General features: G+C 51.3%; 1 protein-coding gene across 1 annotated transcript in view; it reads left to right on the top strand.

Moving 5' to 3' along the window:
* Positions 1-9,091: 9,091 nt before the first annotated feature.
* LOC120235090 (translation initiation factor IF-2-like) overlaps positions 9,092-19,561 on the top strand; it is a 41,538-nt gene continuing 31,068 nt past the window's right edge. The window contains exon 1 of the mRNA XM_039237214.1: positions 9,092-9,515. Within this exon, the coding sequence (XP_039093145.1) occupies positions 9,134-9,515 (382 nt within the window). The 5' untranslated portion in view covers positions 9,092-9,133. The remainder of the gene's footprint in view (positions 9,516-19,561) is intronic.

Here is a 19,561-nt window from a genome sequence, read left to right on the forward strand (position 1 = left end):
CACTCCCAGCAACATCCCCCTGGGGAGGCCTCAGCATCCCCACAAGTCCTTGTACCCGCCTCCTGGGGGTCTGTAAAGACAGGGTGGTCAGTGTGCAGCCCAAGGCTGAAGAGGGAAGAGTGGTTGGAGGGGAGCCTCATGGTTGTGGGATTGTAGGGTGAGGTGTGTCAGAGGGGTGCAGCGGAGAGGGGCCCTGCTCCAGCTGGAGATGGCTTTCCTTGCCAAGGGGGACTTGGGGAGAACAGGAGGCAGTCCTAGTCACCCAGACAGGAGGAAGTGGTCATGTGGCTGAAGGTGTCATGGAGGGTCAGAGTCAGAGCTCCTGACCCAGAAGACACGGGGTGGGGCATGGCGGAAGGGGCTGGAGGACACTGGGGACATCCCTTAACTGGGCTTGTCAAGGCAGAGACCATCACGTTTCTTTCACAGCCTCCCGATGCCTAACACGGCTGGGCCCAGGCAAGCCGCTCTGTAAACACGTGTGGACCTGACCCAAACGCACCCATCTCCATTTTAAGCCACTGGAAGAGAACTGATAACCCAAACTCGGGTTAATTAGCTGGAAAGGTGAAGCCAAGGATGACCAAATGAACAAAATACAGGCTCAAGGCAAAGCTAAGATTCCACACTAATAATTAGGGCACATGCAGCCCTCTGTGGCCTCAGGGCCTTTGCCCTTGCTCTTCTCGCAACCTGGAACTCTGCCCAGCACATCGCTTGCTCCCTAAACACCTTTAGGAATTGTCTCCAGCATCCTTCCTGGCTTTATTTTTCTCCACTGTATACACCAACACGTGACTTTGTGTATATTTACTTGTTTTCTGTGTCTCTCCCACTAGCCCGTTGGCCAATGAGACTGGAGAGCCCTGCTGGCTTCAGCCACTGCTGTGCCCATGTGTCTGGAACCAGCCTGGAAGGCAAGGGCCTCAGTGAACGTGCCCCAGGTGAGTGAATGTTGCAGACCACAGACAAAGAGTGTCCTGTGTGGTTTCAAGGACTGTTTATTCACTGTTTATTGAGCCCCTACTATGTGCCTGGCACTGACCTAGGCTTTAGACACAGTAATGAATGAGACAAAACAAAACACAGAAAAACAACCAAACCAAACGAGAACAACCCCAGACACCTCTGCTCCCTGCTCCTGGGGCAAAGGCACTGTGGAGGGGAGGCAGTGGGTGCAGCATGTTAGAAGGGGGGATGTGCAGCAGGGGAAAGCGCAGGACTCAGGGAGCTCAGAGGAGCCAGCGTGGGGCTGGGGGACCTGGGGGCAGCCAGGGCAGGGTAGGGGAAGCAGTTGAGGGGGAAGAGATTGCATAGGACCAAGTGCTTGCTGTGGGGACACTTCCTCCAGAAGGGGAGCCGTGGCTGGGCGCCGAGCAGGTGTGGGGCCCTGAATGTCCTGAAGGGATGATGTGGGTCATGACGAGGGAGACTAGGGGTGGGAGACCCTGTCCCTGAATGCTGGGCAGGTGGGGATGGTTCCTCTGAGGAGGTGACACTTGAGATGAGGCCAGCGTGCGTCTATCTGACTGACATGACTTTGACTTGGCCTCTCTGGCTTGTCACCACCTCCTCCCGCCCCCAGGAAGAATCCTCCTTCTAGGGGCCCCAGGCCAAAGAGAAACCAACCAATGCAGAGCCCACACCCCACCACCTCCTTTATGTGTCAGGCTCTGCTCCTCCAGGCCACTGTCTAGCTGCTGGAATCACCCCAGGGCCAGGTACCAGGTCATTCGGGACAGTCCCTGGCCCCAGAGTCCTGAAAGTATCCACACTAGCCAGTCCTAAGCCTGCTGCCCTGCCTCGCTCGTTCCCTCTTGCAGAAACCACTATGAAGGCACCTGTCACTACGGCCCCTCCTCCTGGGGCTTCTTCACGGGGTCTGCACAGTGTGGCACGCCCCTTCCTCTCGGGAACCGTGAGTAGCAAACTGTTTTCAAAGACATTGTCTCCTGATCTGTAGGCCTTACTGAACTTCAGATTTTACCAGAATACACTTTATTTTAAAGCAGCGCCGCCAGGCTGTGCAGACAAGAGTCAACCAACAAATGGACTGTAGACTTTATTACAACATCTCCCACAAGGTTCATGTTATTAGAAGTTTTCTCCCCCTGGGGGCGCCTGGGTGGCTTAGTCGGTTAAGCGTCCGACTTTCGCTTAGGTCATGATCTCACGGTTCGTGGGTTCGAGCCCCGTGTCGGGCTCTGTGCTGACTGCCAGCTCAGAGCCTGGAGCCTGTTTCAGTCTGTGTCTCCCTCTCTCTCTGACCCTCCCCTGCTCACGCTGTCTCTCTCTCTCCTAGAAATAAATAAAACATTAAAAAAAAAATTAAAAAAAAAAAAAAAGAAGGTTTCTCCCCCTGTAAAATGGCAGGTTCTAGAAGAAAGGAGGGCATATAGGAAAGGACATTGATCAGACCACGCACCTGGGAAGTCCTAAGGATCTGTCTCCCCAGACCGAGGGTTCAGACCCGGTCTTCACCCAGTCCCAGGCTCTACGTCCTCCTGTGTGCGCTCTCTGGTTGGTCTTTCAAAATCGCCTTTTAAGCTTGTCCACTTAGCAGGGAACTTGTCTGCTCCAAACTCATCTTTCTAGTAATAATCAAGTGATACCGTGCGAGAGATGGCCTGTTGCTGGAGTTACTGAATTAGAATCTGCAGCTATTGGCAGGGCAAGAGTCAGCACAGCATATTTCAAACCCAGCCGCCTCTCTGGGAGAGGGTGGGAACGCACCCGTGTGGGAGGAAGGAAGGAGAGGTAGTCCCTGGAAGATACTCGCTGGGCTCTGTATGCTGGGCGTGTGGATGCCCCTGCGTCTCCAGAGAAGCGCCTGGAGAGGGGAGGGCTGGAGCCGAACTTGGCTGCTCACCCCATGGAAGGGTGGCCTGAGAATTTCAGAGGGCTGTGCTTCTGGGAGCAGCCTGACCCCAAGGAACCACACAGAGAAGTCTGCCCCAAGACTGCCGTCCTGGTTACGACAGGGTTCAGCTGCTGTCACAGAGGTCCCATGGTGAGTTTGCGTCTCACTCCTGCTTGGTCCAGAGGCCGACAGTCCAGAACGAGCCTGGCAGCTGCTCCAGGAAGCCCCTCTGCCTGTCAACCCGGGAGTCGCCCTGGTCCACACAGGCCACGATGGGGCTCGCATTCCCAGCAGCAGGACAGGGAGAGAAGCACAAAGGGCCTGATTCTCTCTGCTGGGCCATCCCAGAAGTCCAACTCACTTCCCTTCCCATCCAGGGCGGGAGGAGCTGCTCACACAAGCAGCCCTGCCTCAGAGGATGCTGGGAACTCTGCAGTCCTGGGCGGGAGAGCTGCTCACACAATCAGCCCTGCCGCAGAGGATGCTGGGAATTCTGGGGTCCTGGGTGGCCACGTGTGCAGTTCAAAGTCGGGTGTCTGGGTACTTGGAGAACTGATTAACGCCACTGGGAGCCACATGGACATGTTTGCCACATCCCTTTTAATGATCTCTGCCGGCACTGACCACTCTCAATGCTGAGGTCATGTTTTATTAGAGACTGTTCCTCACACAATCTGCACGAAGCAATTCATAACTCAAGAGCCAGCTGAAAACCACCCAGTGGGGTCAAATGGCGAAGGGGCTCCATTACTGTCTCTGGGCTCCCCACCCAGAGCCCACTGTGCACGTGCAACCAAAGGTGTCTTGTGCAGTGGATGTCGTCTTGTGGGTCCCTGCTCACCGGACCCCTAAGCCCATGGGCTTGGGGGCCCATGCCCATGCTACTTCCTCTCCCACACAGGCTGGTTCACAGGACTTTGTGACCCTGTTGTGAACTCTTGGCCACACTCAACACAGGACATGGGACCAAAATGTTCTCTTTGGTTCTTCTGAAAATGTGAGCCAAGAGAGCTAGTGGAAGAAGGTAATACACAATCTGCATTAAAAAAAATTTTTTTAAACATTTGTTTATATTTGAGAGTAACAGAGACAGAGTGAGAGCTGGGAGGGGCAGAGAGAGAGGGAGACACAGAACGCGAAGCAGGCTCCTGGCTCCGAGCTCTCGGCGCAGGGCCTGACCGAGGACTCAGACCCAGGAACTGCAAGATCATGACCTGAGCCGAAGTCGGCCACTCAGCGACAGAGCCACCCGGGCGCCCCCACGATCTCTGCATCTCCGCCCTGCAGTCGTCCTGGGACTAGGCCCTTACGTCATCTTTTCGCTTCATTGTTCCGGTGAGTTCCCTGCTACTGCATCACCCCACGCTCCTCCACCTGGAACAGGCACAGCCCCAGTTCTGTGCGGGGAGGATGAAGACAGAGGATCTGGGATACATCTTTCTGGAGCATCCACTTTACTCCAAGATTTAACATGACGCACTCCCTCCTCCCCTGATGAAAAACACAAGAGCAGGAGAGGAGTGAGATACCCCAGGAAAATCAGTCCAGTCTAAAGCTTCGCCCAGTTGGGGACAGAAGGACAGACCTGCAGCTAGGGCGGCCTCTCCTCTTGTAGGCCGTGGCATGGTAAACCCTCTCGACTGGAATCCACTGCAGAGAACTCTGAGGGGTGTGCACAGTCCCACGGTCCACGGGACCAGATCTTCTTCCCGGGCCCTCTCATCCACACAGGGCATGCATCATGCGTCACACACCAGCCCGTGTGGGGTCCAGCCACTGGCCACTCTCCTGTGTCTGTCCCCGGGCTTCCTGGAGCTCTGCATCTTTCCTTCCACTTCAAAGGCAGGACAGGGAACCTGGGTGGGCCTCAGTTGCTTAAGCGACCCACTCTTGGCGTTGCTCAGGTCATCATCACAGCTGTTAGTTGTTAGTGGGGCTCTGTACTGACAGCACAGAGTGGGCTCGGACTCTCTCTGCCCCTCCCCCACTCGCACCATCCTCTCTCAAAGTAAACATGTATTGAAGTTTCTTTCAACTTAAAACAAAATAATATAAAATAAAGTCATGGGCTGTGGCTGTGTCACAAAACTTTAAATTTATGTTTCTTAAACATTGGTTTTTGAATGAATATATTAGTTCATGAATGAAATTGACTTTCTCTCTGGCTCTAGGGTCATTCTCCCTGGCTCCCAGGAGTCCCTCCCACTTGTCTGTGTCCCATGACTGACGCTGGGATCTGCTACTACTGCAGATGCCGGTGCCTGACGAGGTGCCAAGGCTCGAGGGGGCCAGGCTGGAGCTGAAGGAGAAGACTCCAGGGCTCTGCTGGGAGGCTGAACTGGGGCTTATATGGTTCCCAACACTTTAGGTAAGCCAGGACTCACATCCACTGTCTTCTTGGAGGTGCCTGCCTTTTCTTGGATTTTTGAGTTTATTGGTTCTCTACAGCCTGAGCTTTCTGATGAGTTGAGGAAAAGTTGAGGATTCACATATCACCCAGCTTGCCATCATTGTCTTTTCAGGGTGAGAGCTCTTTCTCGCACTCTACATTGTAGGTAGAAGCCAGAAGTCCTGGTTGTCTCTTCTTAATTTTATTCTTTCAAAGATCTTTTACTCTGTTATCTTCCAGACCTTTCTTTCTTAGTTGCTGATTAAGTAACAGAGCTATGTCCAGGTTATTGCAAATAGCTATTGTCAGTTTACAGTCTTTTTTAAAAAATTTTAATTTATTTCTTTTTAAAATTTACCTCCATGTTAGTTAGGATATACAGCAACAGTTGATTCCTTAATGCCCCTAACCCATTTAGCCCATCTCCCCCTCCTACAACCCCTCCAGTAACCCTCTGTTTTCTATATTTAAGAGTCTCTTATGTTTTTGTCCCCCTCCCTGTTTTTATATTATTTTTGCTTCCCTTCCCATATGTTCATCTGTTTGTATCTTAAAGTCCTCATATGAGTGAAGTCATATGATATTTGTCTTTCTCTGACTAATTTCACATAGGATAATACTCTCTAGCTCCATCCATGTGGTTGCAATGGCAAGATTTCATTCTTTTTGATTGCTGAGTAATATATATATATATTATATCACATGTGATATATAATATATAATATATATATATCACATCTTGTTTATCCATTCATCCATTGATGGACACTTGGGCTCTGTCCATACTGTGGCTATTGTCCATAGCGCTGCTATAAACATTGGGGTGTATGTGCCCCTTCGAAAGAGCATACCTGTATCCCTTGGATAAATACCTAGTAGTGCAATTTCTGGGTCGTAGGGTAGTTCTATTTTTCATTATTTGAGGAACCTCCATACTGTTTTCCAGAGTTGCTGCCCCAGTGTGCAATTGCACCAGTTGTGCAAAAGAGATCCTCTTTCTCCACATCCTTGCCAACATCTGTTGTTGCCTGAGTTGTTAATGTTAGTCATCTCACAGGTGTGAGGTAGGATCTCATTGTGGTTTTGATATGTATTTCCCTGATGATGGTGACATTGAGCATTTTTTCATGTGTCAGTTGGCCATCTGGATGCCTTCTTTGGGGAAGTGCCTATTCGTGTCTTTAGCCCATTTGTCACTGGATTATTTATTTTTTTGGGTGTTGACTTTGATAAGTTCTTTATAGATTTTGGCTACTAACCCTTTATCTGATATGTTGTTTGAAAATACCTTCTCCCATTCTGTCAATTGCCTTTTAGTTTTGCTGATATTCCCCAAGCTGTGCAGAAGGTTTTTATTTTGATGAGGTCCCAATAGTTCATTTTTGCTTTTGTTTCCCTTGCCTCCAGAGACATGGTCAGTAAGAAGGTGCTGTGGCGAGGGTCAAAGAGGTTCTTCCCTGCTTTCTCCTCGAGGATTTTGATGGCTTCCTGCCTTACATTTAGGTCTTTCAGCTACTTTTAGATTATCTTTGTGTATGGTGTAAGAAAGTGAGTGGCCCAGGTTCATTTTTCTGCATGTCGCTGTCCAGTTTTCCCAGCACCATTTGCTGAAGGGACTGTCTTTATTCCATTGGATATTCTTTCCTGCTTTGTCCCAGATTAGTTGGCCATATGTTTGTGGGTCCATTCCTGGGGTCTCTATTCTGTTCCATTCATCTGAGTGTCTGTTCTTGTGCCAGTACCATACTGTCTTGAAGATTACAGCTTTGTAATATAGCTTAAAGTCTGGGATTGTGATGCCTCCTGCTTTGGTTTTCTTTTTGAAGATTCCTTTGGCCATTCAGGGTCTTTTCTGGTTCCATACAAAGTTTAGGATTGTTTCTTCTAGCTTTGTGAAGAATGCTGGTGTTATTTTGATAGGAATTGCATTGAATATGTAGATTGCTTTGGGTAGTATTGACATGTTAACACTATTCTTCATATCCAGGAGCAGGGAATATTTGTCCATTTTTTGCATCTTCTTCAATTTATTTCATTAGCTTTCTATAGTTTTCAGTGTATAGATTTTTCACCTATTTGGTTAGATTTCTTCCTACGTATTTTATGTTTTTTGGTGCGATTGTAAATAGGATCGATTCCTTGATTTCTCTTTCTGTTGCTTTATTGTTGGTGTTTGGGAATGCAACTGATTTGTGTACATTGATTTTGTATCCTGCCACTTTGCTGAATTCATGGGTCAGTTCTAGCAGGTTTTTGGTGGAATGTTTTGGGTTTTCCATAAAGAGTATCATGTCATCTGCGAAGAGTGAAAGTTTAACCAACTCCTAGCCAATTTGGATGCCTTTTATTTCTTTGTGTTGTCTGATTGCTGAGGCTAAGACTTCCAATACTCTGTAGAAGAACAGTGGTGAGAGTGGACATCTCTGTCTTGTCCCTGACCTTAGGGGGAAAGCTCTCAGTTTTTCCCCATTGAAGATGGATGGTATTAGCTTTGGGTCTTTCATATATGGCTTTTATGCTCTTGAGGTATGATCCTTCTATCCCTTTTTTCTTAAGGGTTCTTATCAAGAAAAGATGCTGTATTTTGTCAAATGTTTTTTTCTGCATCTATGGAAAGGGTCATGTGGTTCTTGTTCTTTTATTGATGTGATACATTACATTGATTGTTTTGGAGATATTGAACCAGCCCTTCCTCCCAGGTGTCCATCCCACTTGCTTGTGGTGAATAATTTTCTTAATTTATTGTTGAATATGGTTTGCTAGTATATTGTTGAGAATTTTTGCATCCACGTTCATCTGGGAAATTGGTCTGTAGTTTTCCTTTTTAGTAGGGTCTTTGGTTTTGGAATCAAAGTAGTGCTGGCTTCATAGAAAGAGTTTGGACATTTTCCTTCTATTTGTATTTTTTGGAATAGCTTCAAGAGAATAGATGTCAACTCTTACTTTAATGCTTGGTAGGACTCCCCTAGAAAGCCACCGGGCCCTGGATTTTTGTTTTTTGGGAGATTTTTGATTACTAATTGGATTTCTTTACTGGTTATGGGTCTGTTCAAATTTTCTATTTCTTCCTGTTTCAGTTTTGGTAGTTTATACACTAGATGTGTTTTGGTCTGGTTATTGAAAGGAGTTTGATTGATTAGAGAAAAAAAAGAAAAAGTTAAAATTAAAAAATTAAAAACACAGACACATACACACACAATCAAATAAATGATGCTAGATCCTAGTGTGTTTTGGTCAGATAATTGAAAGGAGTTGGATTGATTAGAGAAAAAAGGGAATCAATTTTAAAATTAAAATATTTAAAACCACACACACACACACAAAATCAAATGAATGATGCTAGATCCTAGGTGCATTTTGGTCTGGTTATTGAAAGGTACTTGCTTGATTATAGGAAAAATGGGAAAAGAATGAAAACTTTTGAAAATTAGGGAAAATGAATACAATGATATAGGATAAGTTGAAACGATGGAAGTAAAATAGACTTTGAAAAATTTACAAAAAAGTAAAAAAAAATTTAGTAGAAAAAACAAAACTGTTTTTAGTAAAAATTGAAAATAAATTTTTTTCTTTCTGTATGTAAGTAAATGAAAAGAAAGGAAAAAATAAAAGAGAAAAAAAGAAAATTGAATAGATGGACCAGCGAACAGCCTGAAATATGACTGAAACTACATCGTTTTCACCTAGAAGGGAAACTCTGAAGCAGGTTAGAGTCAGTAAACTAAGCAGGGGAGGGACTTGTGGCATTCCGGAAGAGCTGGGTTGGCCCAGTTTGCCAGTTAGTGTAACGCCTCCGTTTTCCACTAGATGGCGCTGTTTAGCACACCGGGGAGCATTGTTGTGGCGCCTGCAGGTGTGTTTGCGCATGCGGGGGAGGGGAGAAAATGGCGTCGCGGGGCTGCCCTGGCCGGGGCCTGAAGTCTGTGCTCTCCGGGAATCCGCAGTCACACACCTGTCCTTCGTCTCCGGCTCCCGTCCCCTCCCGCTCTTACAGTGTCCAGGGCCACGCCGTCAGGTTGCCGGGCGGCACGTCCCTCAGTGTTACCTCAGATGCGGCTGACCCCTCACTCCTGAGGGCCTGCGGCTCGGCTCCGCTCAGGCCTCTGGGGAGGGTCTTACCGAGCAGCGGCTGGTGCCCGTCGCCCCAGGACCGTTCGCGGGACCGCACTGCTGCCGGCGCCCAGGGACGGCGGCCGTGTGGCAGCGGGAGCCGAGGACCCCGCCCACTGCGCCCCTGGGGGCGCCTTCCCGCCAGTGCAGCGCCGGGTGAGTAGCGGCGAGTGTCCCTCTGGGCCCCGTTTCTAGAGTCGTGATGGACCTTCTCCCTCTGCTTTCTCCCTTCTCCCTTTGTCGTTGGTCCCTGCGGCTGTGTCCACGGCCCCCGTTCTCTCCAGCTGCTTTGGGGGTGCTTCCCCATACCCCCCCACCTCCGTCTCCACCCTCTCTCCGCTTGCAAAAGCAGCTTCTGTCCCCCCAGGTCACCTCCGCGCCGCGCCCCTGACGAGTTCTGTGGTTCAGGTTGTGCACATCGTAGTGTTAATCCTCAAGTCGGGTTTCTAGTCTTGCGGGCTGGTTAGTGTTGGTCTGGCTGTGTTTCCGGGAAGAGGGACGTAAAAAAGACTTCCATGCGGTTCTGGCGTCTTGGCCCCTTGTCTATCATTTACTCTCCGCCGCAGGACACCCTGCTGTGGTCGATGTGCTTTCCCACTGCTGGGCCCGGATTGTTTCCGTCTCAGGGCCCTTGTGAACGATGTCTCTGGGGACATCCCCGTGTCCGCCTCTGGTGCCCTGGAACGTACGTTTACATTGAGTATGTTTCTGAGAGTGGATTGGTCACAAGACAGGAGGGTTTTCAACCTCAGCCCCCCCCCCCCCGTGGTGATGAGAGCCCTGCCCACACCTGGAAGGAGCAGACGTCGGAATTTCACCGTCTAGTGAGTCCCAAACAGCACCTCATGATGTCGGGGCGCCAGTGACTCCGTGGCTGGGGAGGCGAGACACGTCCCCGTGTGTTTGCTGACCATTTGTTCTCCCCCTGGGATCATGGATCTTCCGGGCCCCCCATCAGGAGGCCCAGACCCCCGCCTCAAGCTCTCTCCCCCTGGCACCCACGGGCATAACTTCCTTTCCTGCATTGGATTTTTCTGTGCTCACCACCTCCCGAAAGTCATCGTTTAGGGCTCAGCCCGACCCTCAGAAGCCGCCCTGGGCCCCCCCTGCTTACTCCACAGCACGGCCCGGCGCCTGGAAGGACCATTTGTGTGTCTGTCTGCCGGTGGACCCTGCTGCCCGGGATGCAGGGTCCCCGAGAGCAGAGAGCAGGTGGGCTGTCTGGCGCTAGCATCTGACACACAGTAGGCACTCGGTATTTGTTGACTGGAAGAAGTGAAGGAATGCGTGCATGAGAGAGACACTGGGGATCTCAGAGATCTCCGGCATCTGCGTCTGCTCCCAGGGCTCGTGACCCAGGTAGAGCGTGTGCGACAGGACCGACAGTTTGGTGCGGCCAGGGGACGCCCGCCATCACGTGGCTGTGGCTTTCTCCGCCAGCCCCAGCGCTTGTAGGACCCAGGCTACCACCAGTCACGTGGTGAGGGTTGTGTCCGTCCCCTCTGACATCACCTGGCTGGCTCTGCCCAGGAGCAGATGTGCCGGGTGAGCCCCCTGCCTCCTCCGGGTGCAAGGCCCTGTGTCCAGCCGCATGGCAGGTGGTGGTGGGTTGTGTGGACTGCAGTGACCCACAGCATGACCGTCAATGTGGTTGGCCATGCACACCAGCCACAGGGCTGGCAGGGGACCCGCAGAGCATATGCAGGGCCAGCACCGCCTGGTTTGGCGTCTTTCTCTGCTCAAAGATGGTCAGCAAGACGCCTCTGTCACCTGACCCAGGGGCCACAGGAACAGACTCAACATAGAGACCCCAACAGCTTCACAAGCTGGGGGGGGGCGGGAGTATGTGGGGGTGAGGGGCCTTCGGGGGTGTATTCTGCAGCCCTAACTGCCTGGCTTGCTTCCATCATTTCAAGGTTCATGTCCTGAGTCCCCGGGTTCATGGGCAGAAGGGCCCCACTTCTGGTGTTATTCCTGGCCCTGCTGTGCCCAGTTCCCGGCCTGTCTCATCTCTGCCATTATGAATTCTCGGTGCCAATCACAGGGAAAAAACAAAGTGTCTGTGTCTGTTGTTTTTCCCTGATTGGCACCGAGATAGAGACAGCAAAGCCGGCGTCTCGCTGCTGGCTTGCCTTGCACCCCTGCACATATAGCCCTGGGGTCTCAGCTGAGTGGGCCCTCCCGTTCCAGCACCCTCTGGGGGGAGGGGGGAGGGCACAGTTTCAATCCTATTGCTTTAACAGCCTTATTAAAATAAGATTCACAAACCATAAAATTCATTCACTTAAGTGTACAATTTAGGGTCTCCTGGGTGGCTCAGTTGGTCAAGTGTCCAACTCTTGACCTCTGCTCAAGTCATGATCTCACAGCTCGTGGGATCACATCAGGCTCTGTGCCGATGGCTCATGGCCTGGAGCCTGCTTCAGATTCTGTGTCTCCCTCTCTCTGCTCCTCCACCTCTCACACTCTATCTCTCTCTGTCTGTCTCTCTCTCTCTCAAAAATAAGTAAACATTAAAAAAAAATTTTTAAAGTATACAGTTTCATGGTTTCCCATGTATTTTCAGAGTTGTGCTGCCATACCCACTGCTACCAAATTCCAGAATGTTTTCATTACCCCCAGAAGAAACTCCACTCCCATTAGCATTCACTCTCCACCCCGCTTTTCCCCAGACCCTGGCAATGACTAATGTGTTTTTGTGGCTGTAGATTTGCCTGTTCTGAGTGTGCAATGAAAAAAAATTTTCTTAACATTCATTTTTGAGAGATGGAGAGACAGAACATGAGCAGGGGAGGGGAAGAGAGGAGGAGACACAGAATCTGAAGCAGGCCCCAGGCTCTGAGCTGTCAGCGCAGAGCCCTCCCTGGGGCTCGAACCCATGACCTCGAGATCATGACCTGTGCCACAGTTGGCCCCTTAACCGACTGACTGCCCCCCCCCCCCAGGCGCCTGGGTGGGTGTACAATTTAAATGAGATCCTGCAACATGTGGTCCTTTGTGTCCTGCTCCGTTCACTCAGCACAGCACTTTCAAGGTTCACCCACACTGTAGCACGTCAGCACTTCTTTTTATGGCCGAATAAGATTCCATTGTGTGGATGGACCTTATTTTTTGTTTTATCTGTTCATCAGTTGATTTGGTTTTGCTTCAACTATTTCCTTAATTTTGAGGTAACTCAACTGTGCGTTTAAAAATAAATGTATGTACTTTCACTGTTTCAGGCAGGAGGGTTGCTCTGGGGTTTGGGTCTGTGTACTCTGTTTTGACTTGGTTCTCCCCTCACTTCTTGGTACGTCAGGACATCAGAGGGTCCCACGCAGCTCTGCCGGGAGGTGCAGCCTGCCCTGCGGGCCCCATCCTGGGGCCTGGGGTGCTTGTTTGGGGCTGTGCTTCAGGAATGAGAGCCTGAGGCCGTCTTTAGCATATCTCTTTCCTGGGGCTTTGCAGGCTGGTCAGGGAGCCCTTTAAAGGTTTTCTGCTAATGCAGTTGCTTTCACAAAATGGCACTGAGTGGAGGGGCCCCGGGGACTCAGGCTGGGGCTAGAGGTGTGAGAAAGGAGTGGCTCTCACAAGAATTTGGAGCGTCTGAAAGGGAAGGGACTGTACTGCAGTCTCTTGCTGCATTGGAAATTACCTAAACCAAGAGGTTAGAACCTTAATATTCACTGCGCCCCCAGTGTCTGGTGTGGCTTGGCTGAGCGTCTCCATGGGCCCTGGTTCAGCCGGGGCTGCATCATGTGAAGGCTCGCTTGGGGCTGGAGGACCCGCCTCCACGCTGGCTCATCCCATGTGGTTATTGGCAGGAGGCCTCTGTCCTCACACTGGCCTCTCCAGAGGCTGCCTAAGGGCCCTCACATGGCGTCCAGCTTTGCCAGGGTGAGCAAGGCAGGACAGCAACGTCTGTCATGACTGGGGACTGCCGCCATCACTTCTGCCATATTCTATTTATTGGAAATAAGTCACTAAGTCCAGCCTATGTCCTCTGGCCCCCAAAGTGGAGGAGGGGATTCAGAACTGCCTTTTGAACAAGAGAGTATTAAACATTTTGTGAGCATGTTTTCAAATTACCCCAGGGGCTCAGACCACTTATTGCATAATCTCTATATTTGGCAACCAGAGGAAGGGACTTGCCCAAGGTCACATGGAGAGTGAGGGCAGAGGTGAACTGGAGCCTAGCGATCAGAACCTGTGGCCCATAGCATGCAATGATTCTGTCCAAATAGCGATTTGGACATCTGCTGTATTCCAGACAGCTGGTACATATTAACTCATTTAAGTTCTGTAATAACCCAGAAAGAAGGTACATTTTACAGATAAGGAAATAGAAGCACAGAGAGGTTAAGTATCTTGCCCAAAGTCACACAGCTGGTAAGTGGGAGAACCAGGATTCTGGCCAGCTCCTGAGGCCTCGCAGGTGGTTGGGGGGAATGTGTCATATGCAGGCAGACTGAGAACCCCCCCTCTGGGGGATCCGTGTAGTGAGAGGAGGAGGTCAGGAATGCCTTGTGGAGAAGGGAAAATTTGAGCAAAGACTTGAAAGACAGACATGAGGGAACTGTGTGGTCACTGGGAAGAGCATTCTAGGAGGAGGGATGGCAAGAGTAAGGACAAGAAGGGCCTTGGTGTGTGAGAGAAGATGGGGAGGCCAGCCAGCTGGAGCGGGTGGGTGGCCAGCGGGGACAGTGGTGGCAGGAAATAAGGGCGGCCCCATCATTAAGGCCCGGGAGGTCCTGGCTTTGCCTCAGGCGTGGCCATGGCAGGAGTGGGGATGAGGGATGTAGCCTGATGTGGTCTGAGCAGGGTCCGTCTGGCAGTGTGTGGGGGACAGACTGCGGGGAGGGCAGCGCAGGGGCCACAGCCATGACGGCGGGGGTGGGGGAGGGGCGGCTGGCGGTGGTTTGGCCGGGTGGCGAAGGAGCACATTCTGGGCAGTTCTGAGGACGGAGCCCCCAGGACTGGTGGTGGGTGAGATGAGGGTACGGAGATGAGGAGGGACACACACTGACCCAGGTGTTTGGCCTCAGCACCTGGAAAGGCGGATGGGCCCCGGCCGAGATGGGAAAGCCAACAGGGAGGCTGTGGTGGGCCCGGCTCCGTGAGGGTCTGCCTGTCTCTGTGGGGGGAAAGTGTGGGGCTGACCACGTATGGTTGGTTTTCAGGCCACATCAAATCTTTTTGGAGGTTGAAACTGTCTTGTTGAAACAGGAGAGAGAACCTTCCTAGAGTTGGGCAGGGGCGAGTGTCAGGGGCAAGTGTCAGGCGCTGACAGCGTGCTGACAGCTGAGACGTCTGAGACTGTCCTCGCAGACCGTGGTGGTGCCTCAAGGGCTGCCTGCAGAGGATGCCCCACAGGGTCACCCATTCCAGGAGCCTTCCCTCCTCTGCCAGCAGGAGCCCCCTCCTGGGCAGCTGGGCCAGGCTGCTCTGGGTCCGGTCCCCAGGGCCTGACACACAGGGACTGTCGTGGGGGCCTGTGTGGCACCGGGGTGGGGCTCCTGGGGCCTGCAGGCTGGGAGGGCCCGAGGCACCCTGGGGCCTGCCTGTGTCCAGGGGCCAGGTCTCCAGGGGCCAGCAAGTGTCAGCAGCTCCGCCATGCCAGTGGGAGGGGACACGGAGCCAAGGTGTCTGCCCCTCTTCCTCACACACAACAATGTGAGTAAAGCACATCTGTGTGTGAGCAAATGCAAACAATGTCCCGGCCTACAGACTCCTGGCGGTGTGGGGGGGGGGCGGCTGGGCTGCCTATCCCACCCTGGGCCCTGGATGGGTGAAGACATGTGTTGGGCTCTCTCCAGGGGCTGGTTGCCCTTGGATCTCTTCTCAGAAACCCCTCTGATTGCCTCCCTGACCCTCCAGCCCAAGATGCTTCACCCACCGTTGCCCCCTCCAGGAGCCTTCCACACACCGAGCCTTGAGCGAGTGGCTCTCTGCTGAACTCCATTAGCATCAGTCCTAGGATCCGGCACGGAGCTGGGCTTTGCACAGGTCACCGGTGAAATGATGAGCACCGGCGAGCGGAAGCCTGTGCGATGCAGGATGATTTTCCCTACGAACCTCAGCCAGTGCTCCATTGACAGGCAGTAGCCAGCAAGGAGGAGTTTTCTGCACTTTGTTGAACAGGGAGGAACAGTCTGATCATGGCATCCTGGCACGTCCTGGTGGCCAAGACCCTTCATCTACTCTGCGCACCCTCTCCACCACCCTGACTCATGCATCCCTTCCAGGGACAGGGAGCTCTGTTTTTCAGGCACAACCATTCCATCTTGAGATACCTGTAGTGTTTCGTTTTTGTGACGGGAAGCCACAATTTCTGTTTCTCCTAATAGGGACATTTCCTCCCTTGGGGGCCCTGACTCTACTTGCTCCCCTGGGCGCTGCCCTGGGTCCTCCTCTCACTGGTGGAGGTGGGGGTCTCCACTGAGCACACACTGGTCTCCGCCTTCCCCCCAGCACCACCCACTGACACCTGACCAGTCTCATGGCTCAGGCAGGTGAGATAGTTTGGCTGAGCTCATATTGGTCGCTGAGAAAATGCCTTAGGGAAACAGAACATCCAAAATCTCACCAACAAGGACCTGTGCCTGGTGCTTCACTTGATGACTACCCAGTAGTGGGTTCCCAGGGGAGAAGCTCTGGATGCCCACAAGGCCTGATATGAGAGGATTAAATTAGCACCTTTGGAAATATAGCGCTTGCTCAAGGTCTGATAGAGCCTGTCTGCATCTGTAATTCTTACTGTAAATCCATCCTCCCTTTCTGAAAAGTCATCTTGTCCAAAAGAGTTTCTAATTCTCAGCAAGGAGACAATGAAGCATTTAAAGCAGGCAGGCAGCTTCGACTGGACTTTTCTAAGGTTCTACAGTTCTAAGGTTCTGGCTCACTCCCTTCTGCCTGACCCAGGCTGCATCGACTGTTCTCTGCCACAGGTACCTTTTACAGTTGACCATTTGCAGAAGGAAACCTCTGGGCTCCTTACTGCTGGAGCAGTGAGCCGGCCGCCCAGGGAACCACATGGCTGTCTGCGGCCTCATCTGCCACAGCCTGGGGGTGGTGGGATGTGGAAGGCCCTTCTCTGCTGGGTGTCCTGATTCCCAGCACTCGAGGTGCCCTCTCCGCTCATGGGGAGATGGAAACTACCTGGAGATTTTTAAAGTTTAAAAAAAATTTTTTTAAAGTTTATATATTTTGAAGAACAGAGCACAAGCAGGGGAAGGTCAGAGAGAGAGGGAGAGACAGAATCCCAAGCAGGCTTTGCACCACTGGTGCAGAACCCAATGCGGGGCTGGAACTCACGAACTGTGAGATGGTGACCTGAACCGAGATCAAGAGTCAGATGCTTAACTGTACCACCCAGGCACAGATCTCTTTGGAGATTTTTAATAATTGCAGTAGATGCCAGCCACCAGCGTACCTTCCCCCTGTTCCTTCACGCACGGCGTCCCCTTAGCCTGGCACAGCCTTCCTCCTACGGGAACACACTATTCATGGAGCACTGCTCACTGAACACACGTTTACCCCACATCTGCCAGGCACCATTGCTACAGTGGCAAGCACTGGAATTTACCCAGGGGCTCCCGGGACTCATTGCTAAGTAAACTGGGAGCCAGAGGGGTAACAAGCATTATTTAGACCAAGCAAAGGGTAACAGTCAAGGAGGAACTCCCTGTGCAAAGGCCCTGAGGTGGTCAGTTTGAGGCACTTTGATCCGTAAACCTCAGTTCAAGATGAGGACTGGCCATCCTGCTAAACCCTGCCCTTTCCACCCCAGCATCCTTCCTGGGCTGACTTTGTAGTTGGGGACCGAGTCTGAATCCTGCGCTGTCCCTGCTCATAGCTCTGTGACCTTGGGCCATGGCTTCTGCTCATGATGCCTCAGATCCCTTCTCTGTGAAATGGGAGAGAGGCAGTGCAAGTAGTAGGCTTTGGAGAAGCCTAGATGAGTATATAACATACCCCAGACGGTACTGTGATCAGTAGTCAACGTGCACTGCTATCTTCTATCATTGTGGTCATTAGCACCCATTCTGTTCAAAGCCCATAAGACTTTCGGAGGCAATACTGGACAGTGGGCAAGGTCACAGACTTTGCCGTTAAATTTGGGAGCCAGGTTAAGTGTCAGCTCCTCCACTTGCCTCCTCTGTGACCTTGGGGGAGTCAGTCAACCTCTCTGAGCTGCATTTTCCTCCTCCATAGCATGGGGGGGTATGATTCTAAGAGAGCCTCCCAATGCACTTGCACACATTGGCCTATATGTGCAGACTGTGTCCCTGAACCACTCTCCTTGGTTGGGCCAGGGGAGTGCTGTAGACAGGGATGGAAGGGGGAGAGTGGTGGCACAGGGCACATTGTGGATGTGCCCTTCCACACCTCTGGACAGTTCGGTTTGCTCCAGTGAGCGTGTGTTCCTTCTGCAGTTAGAACAGAGAAGCCCCAGAGAGCAGAGATGTTAAGTGGAGTCCAGGTACCGCCTGCTTCCTGGGACGTCATGAGGCTTAAATGAGTCAGTACATGTACCGTGATTGGAGTGGGGCCTGGTCTGTGGGACTCGCTGAGCGAATGTTAGTTATCATAATAATGGTAATAATAGTAAAATAAAATAAAAAACAACAATTATTACTGGAATGATTGCTTTTCAAGCGGTTTTGCAACATCATGAACATCAGTCATGTAGCTTCAGGAGAAGTGGGGGTCCCCTTTTTTACTGGGGGTATAGGGTGCTGAGGAGACCATTCTAGGGAGGAAGGTGAGAAGCCCCAAGGTGGCTCCAACACCAGCCCCCTGGGCAGCCCCCATGCTCTGGGCTAGAGCTGTCAGCCCTGGGGGCTCCTGAGCGCCGAGGTGGGGAGGGCATATTTGTCCCTTCAGTCAGGGATGCCCTTGACAGTCTGAGAAGGCTTCAGGGCACTGAGGGGATGTCCACGTGGAAATCGAGTCAGGGCCAAGCAGTGGAGCCTGCACCTGTGACATCGGCCCACTTCTAGCCCTGACAGGTTAGAAGGCACCTGGGACAGGTCCCTGAGATGGCCAAGGGATGGGGACTGCTCCTGTGAGCCGCTGGGCGGGTGGCTGGGGGGCTTCTCCCTTTCTGCAGGCTGGGACCCCCTGCACTGGCCCAGGGAGAAGCAGGAGGATTTGTTTTTTTATTTTACTTTACATTATTTTATTTTATTTATTTTATTTTAAATAGTTTATTATCAAGTTGGTTTCCATATAACACCCAATGCTCATCCCCACAAGTGCCCTCCCCCATGTCCATCTCCCCCCTCCCCCCCACATCCCATCAGTCCTTAGTTTGTTCTCAGCATTCAAGAGTCTCTCATGGTTTGCCTCCCTCCCTCTCCCCCACTATTTTCCCCCTTCTTCTCCCCCACGGTCCTCCATTAAGTTCCTCCTAATCCTCCTATACGTACAAACATATGATATTTGTCCTTCTCTGCCTGACTTATTTCGCTCAGCATAACACCCTCAAGGTCCATCCATGTTGCTACACATGGCCAGATATCATTCTTTCTCATTGCCATGTAGTATTCCATAAAATAGATAAACCACATCTTCTTGATCCATTCGTCCGTTGATGGACACATAAGCTCTTTCCATGTTTTGGCTATTGTGGAGAGTGCTGCTATGAACATTGGGGTCCATGTGCCCCTATGCATCAGCACTCCTGTATCCCTGGATTCCTAGCAGTGCTATTGCTGGGTCATAGGGGAGTTCTATTGTTCATTTTTTAAGGAAACTACACACTGTTTTCCAGAGGGGCTGCACCAGTTTACATTCCCACCAACAGTGTAGGAGGGTGCCCGTTTCTCTACATCCTCACCAGCATCTAGAGTCTCCTGATTTGCTTATTTTAGCCACTCTGACCGGCGTGAGGTGGTATCTCAGTGTGGTTTTGATTTGTATTTCCCTGATGAGGAGGGACGCTGAGCATCGTTTCCTGTGTCTGTTGGCCATCTGGATGTCCTCTTTGGAGAAGTGTCTGTTCATATCTTCTGCCCATTTCTTTACTGGATTGTTTGTTTTTCGGATGTGGAGTTTGGTGAGTTCCTTATAGATTTTGGACACTAGCCCTTTATCTGATATGTCATTTGCAACTATCTTTTCCCATCCCATTGGTTGCCTATTAGTTTTATGGATTGTTTCCTTTGCCATGCAGAAGCTTTTAATCTTGAGGAGGTCCCACTAGTTCATTTTTGCTCTTG

Source organism: Hyaena hyaena, unplaced genomic scaffold (genome assembly GCF_003009895.1).
Source record: "Hyaena hyaena isolate Hyena2069 unplaced genomic scaffold, ASM300989v1 scaffold_121, whole genome shotgun sequence".
Taxonomy (NCBI): Eukaryota; Metazoa; Chordata; class Mammalia; order Carnivora; family Hyaenidae; genus Hyaena; species Hyaena hyaena.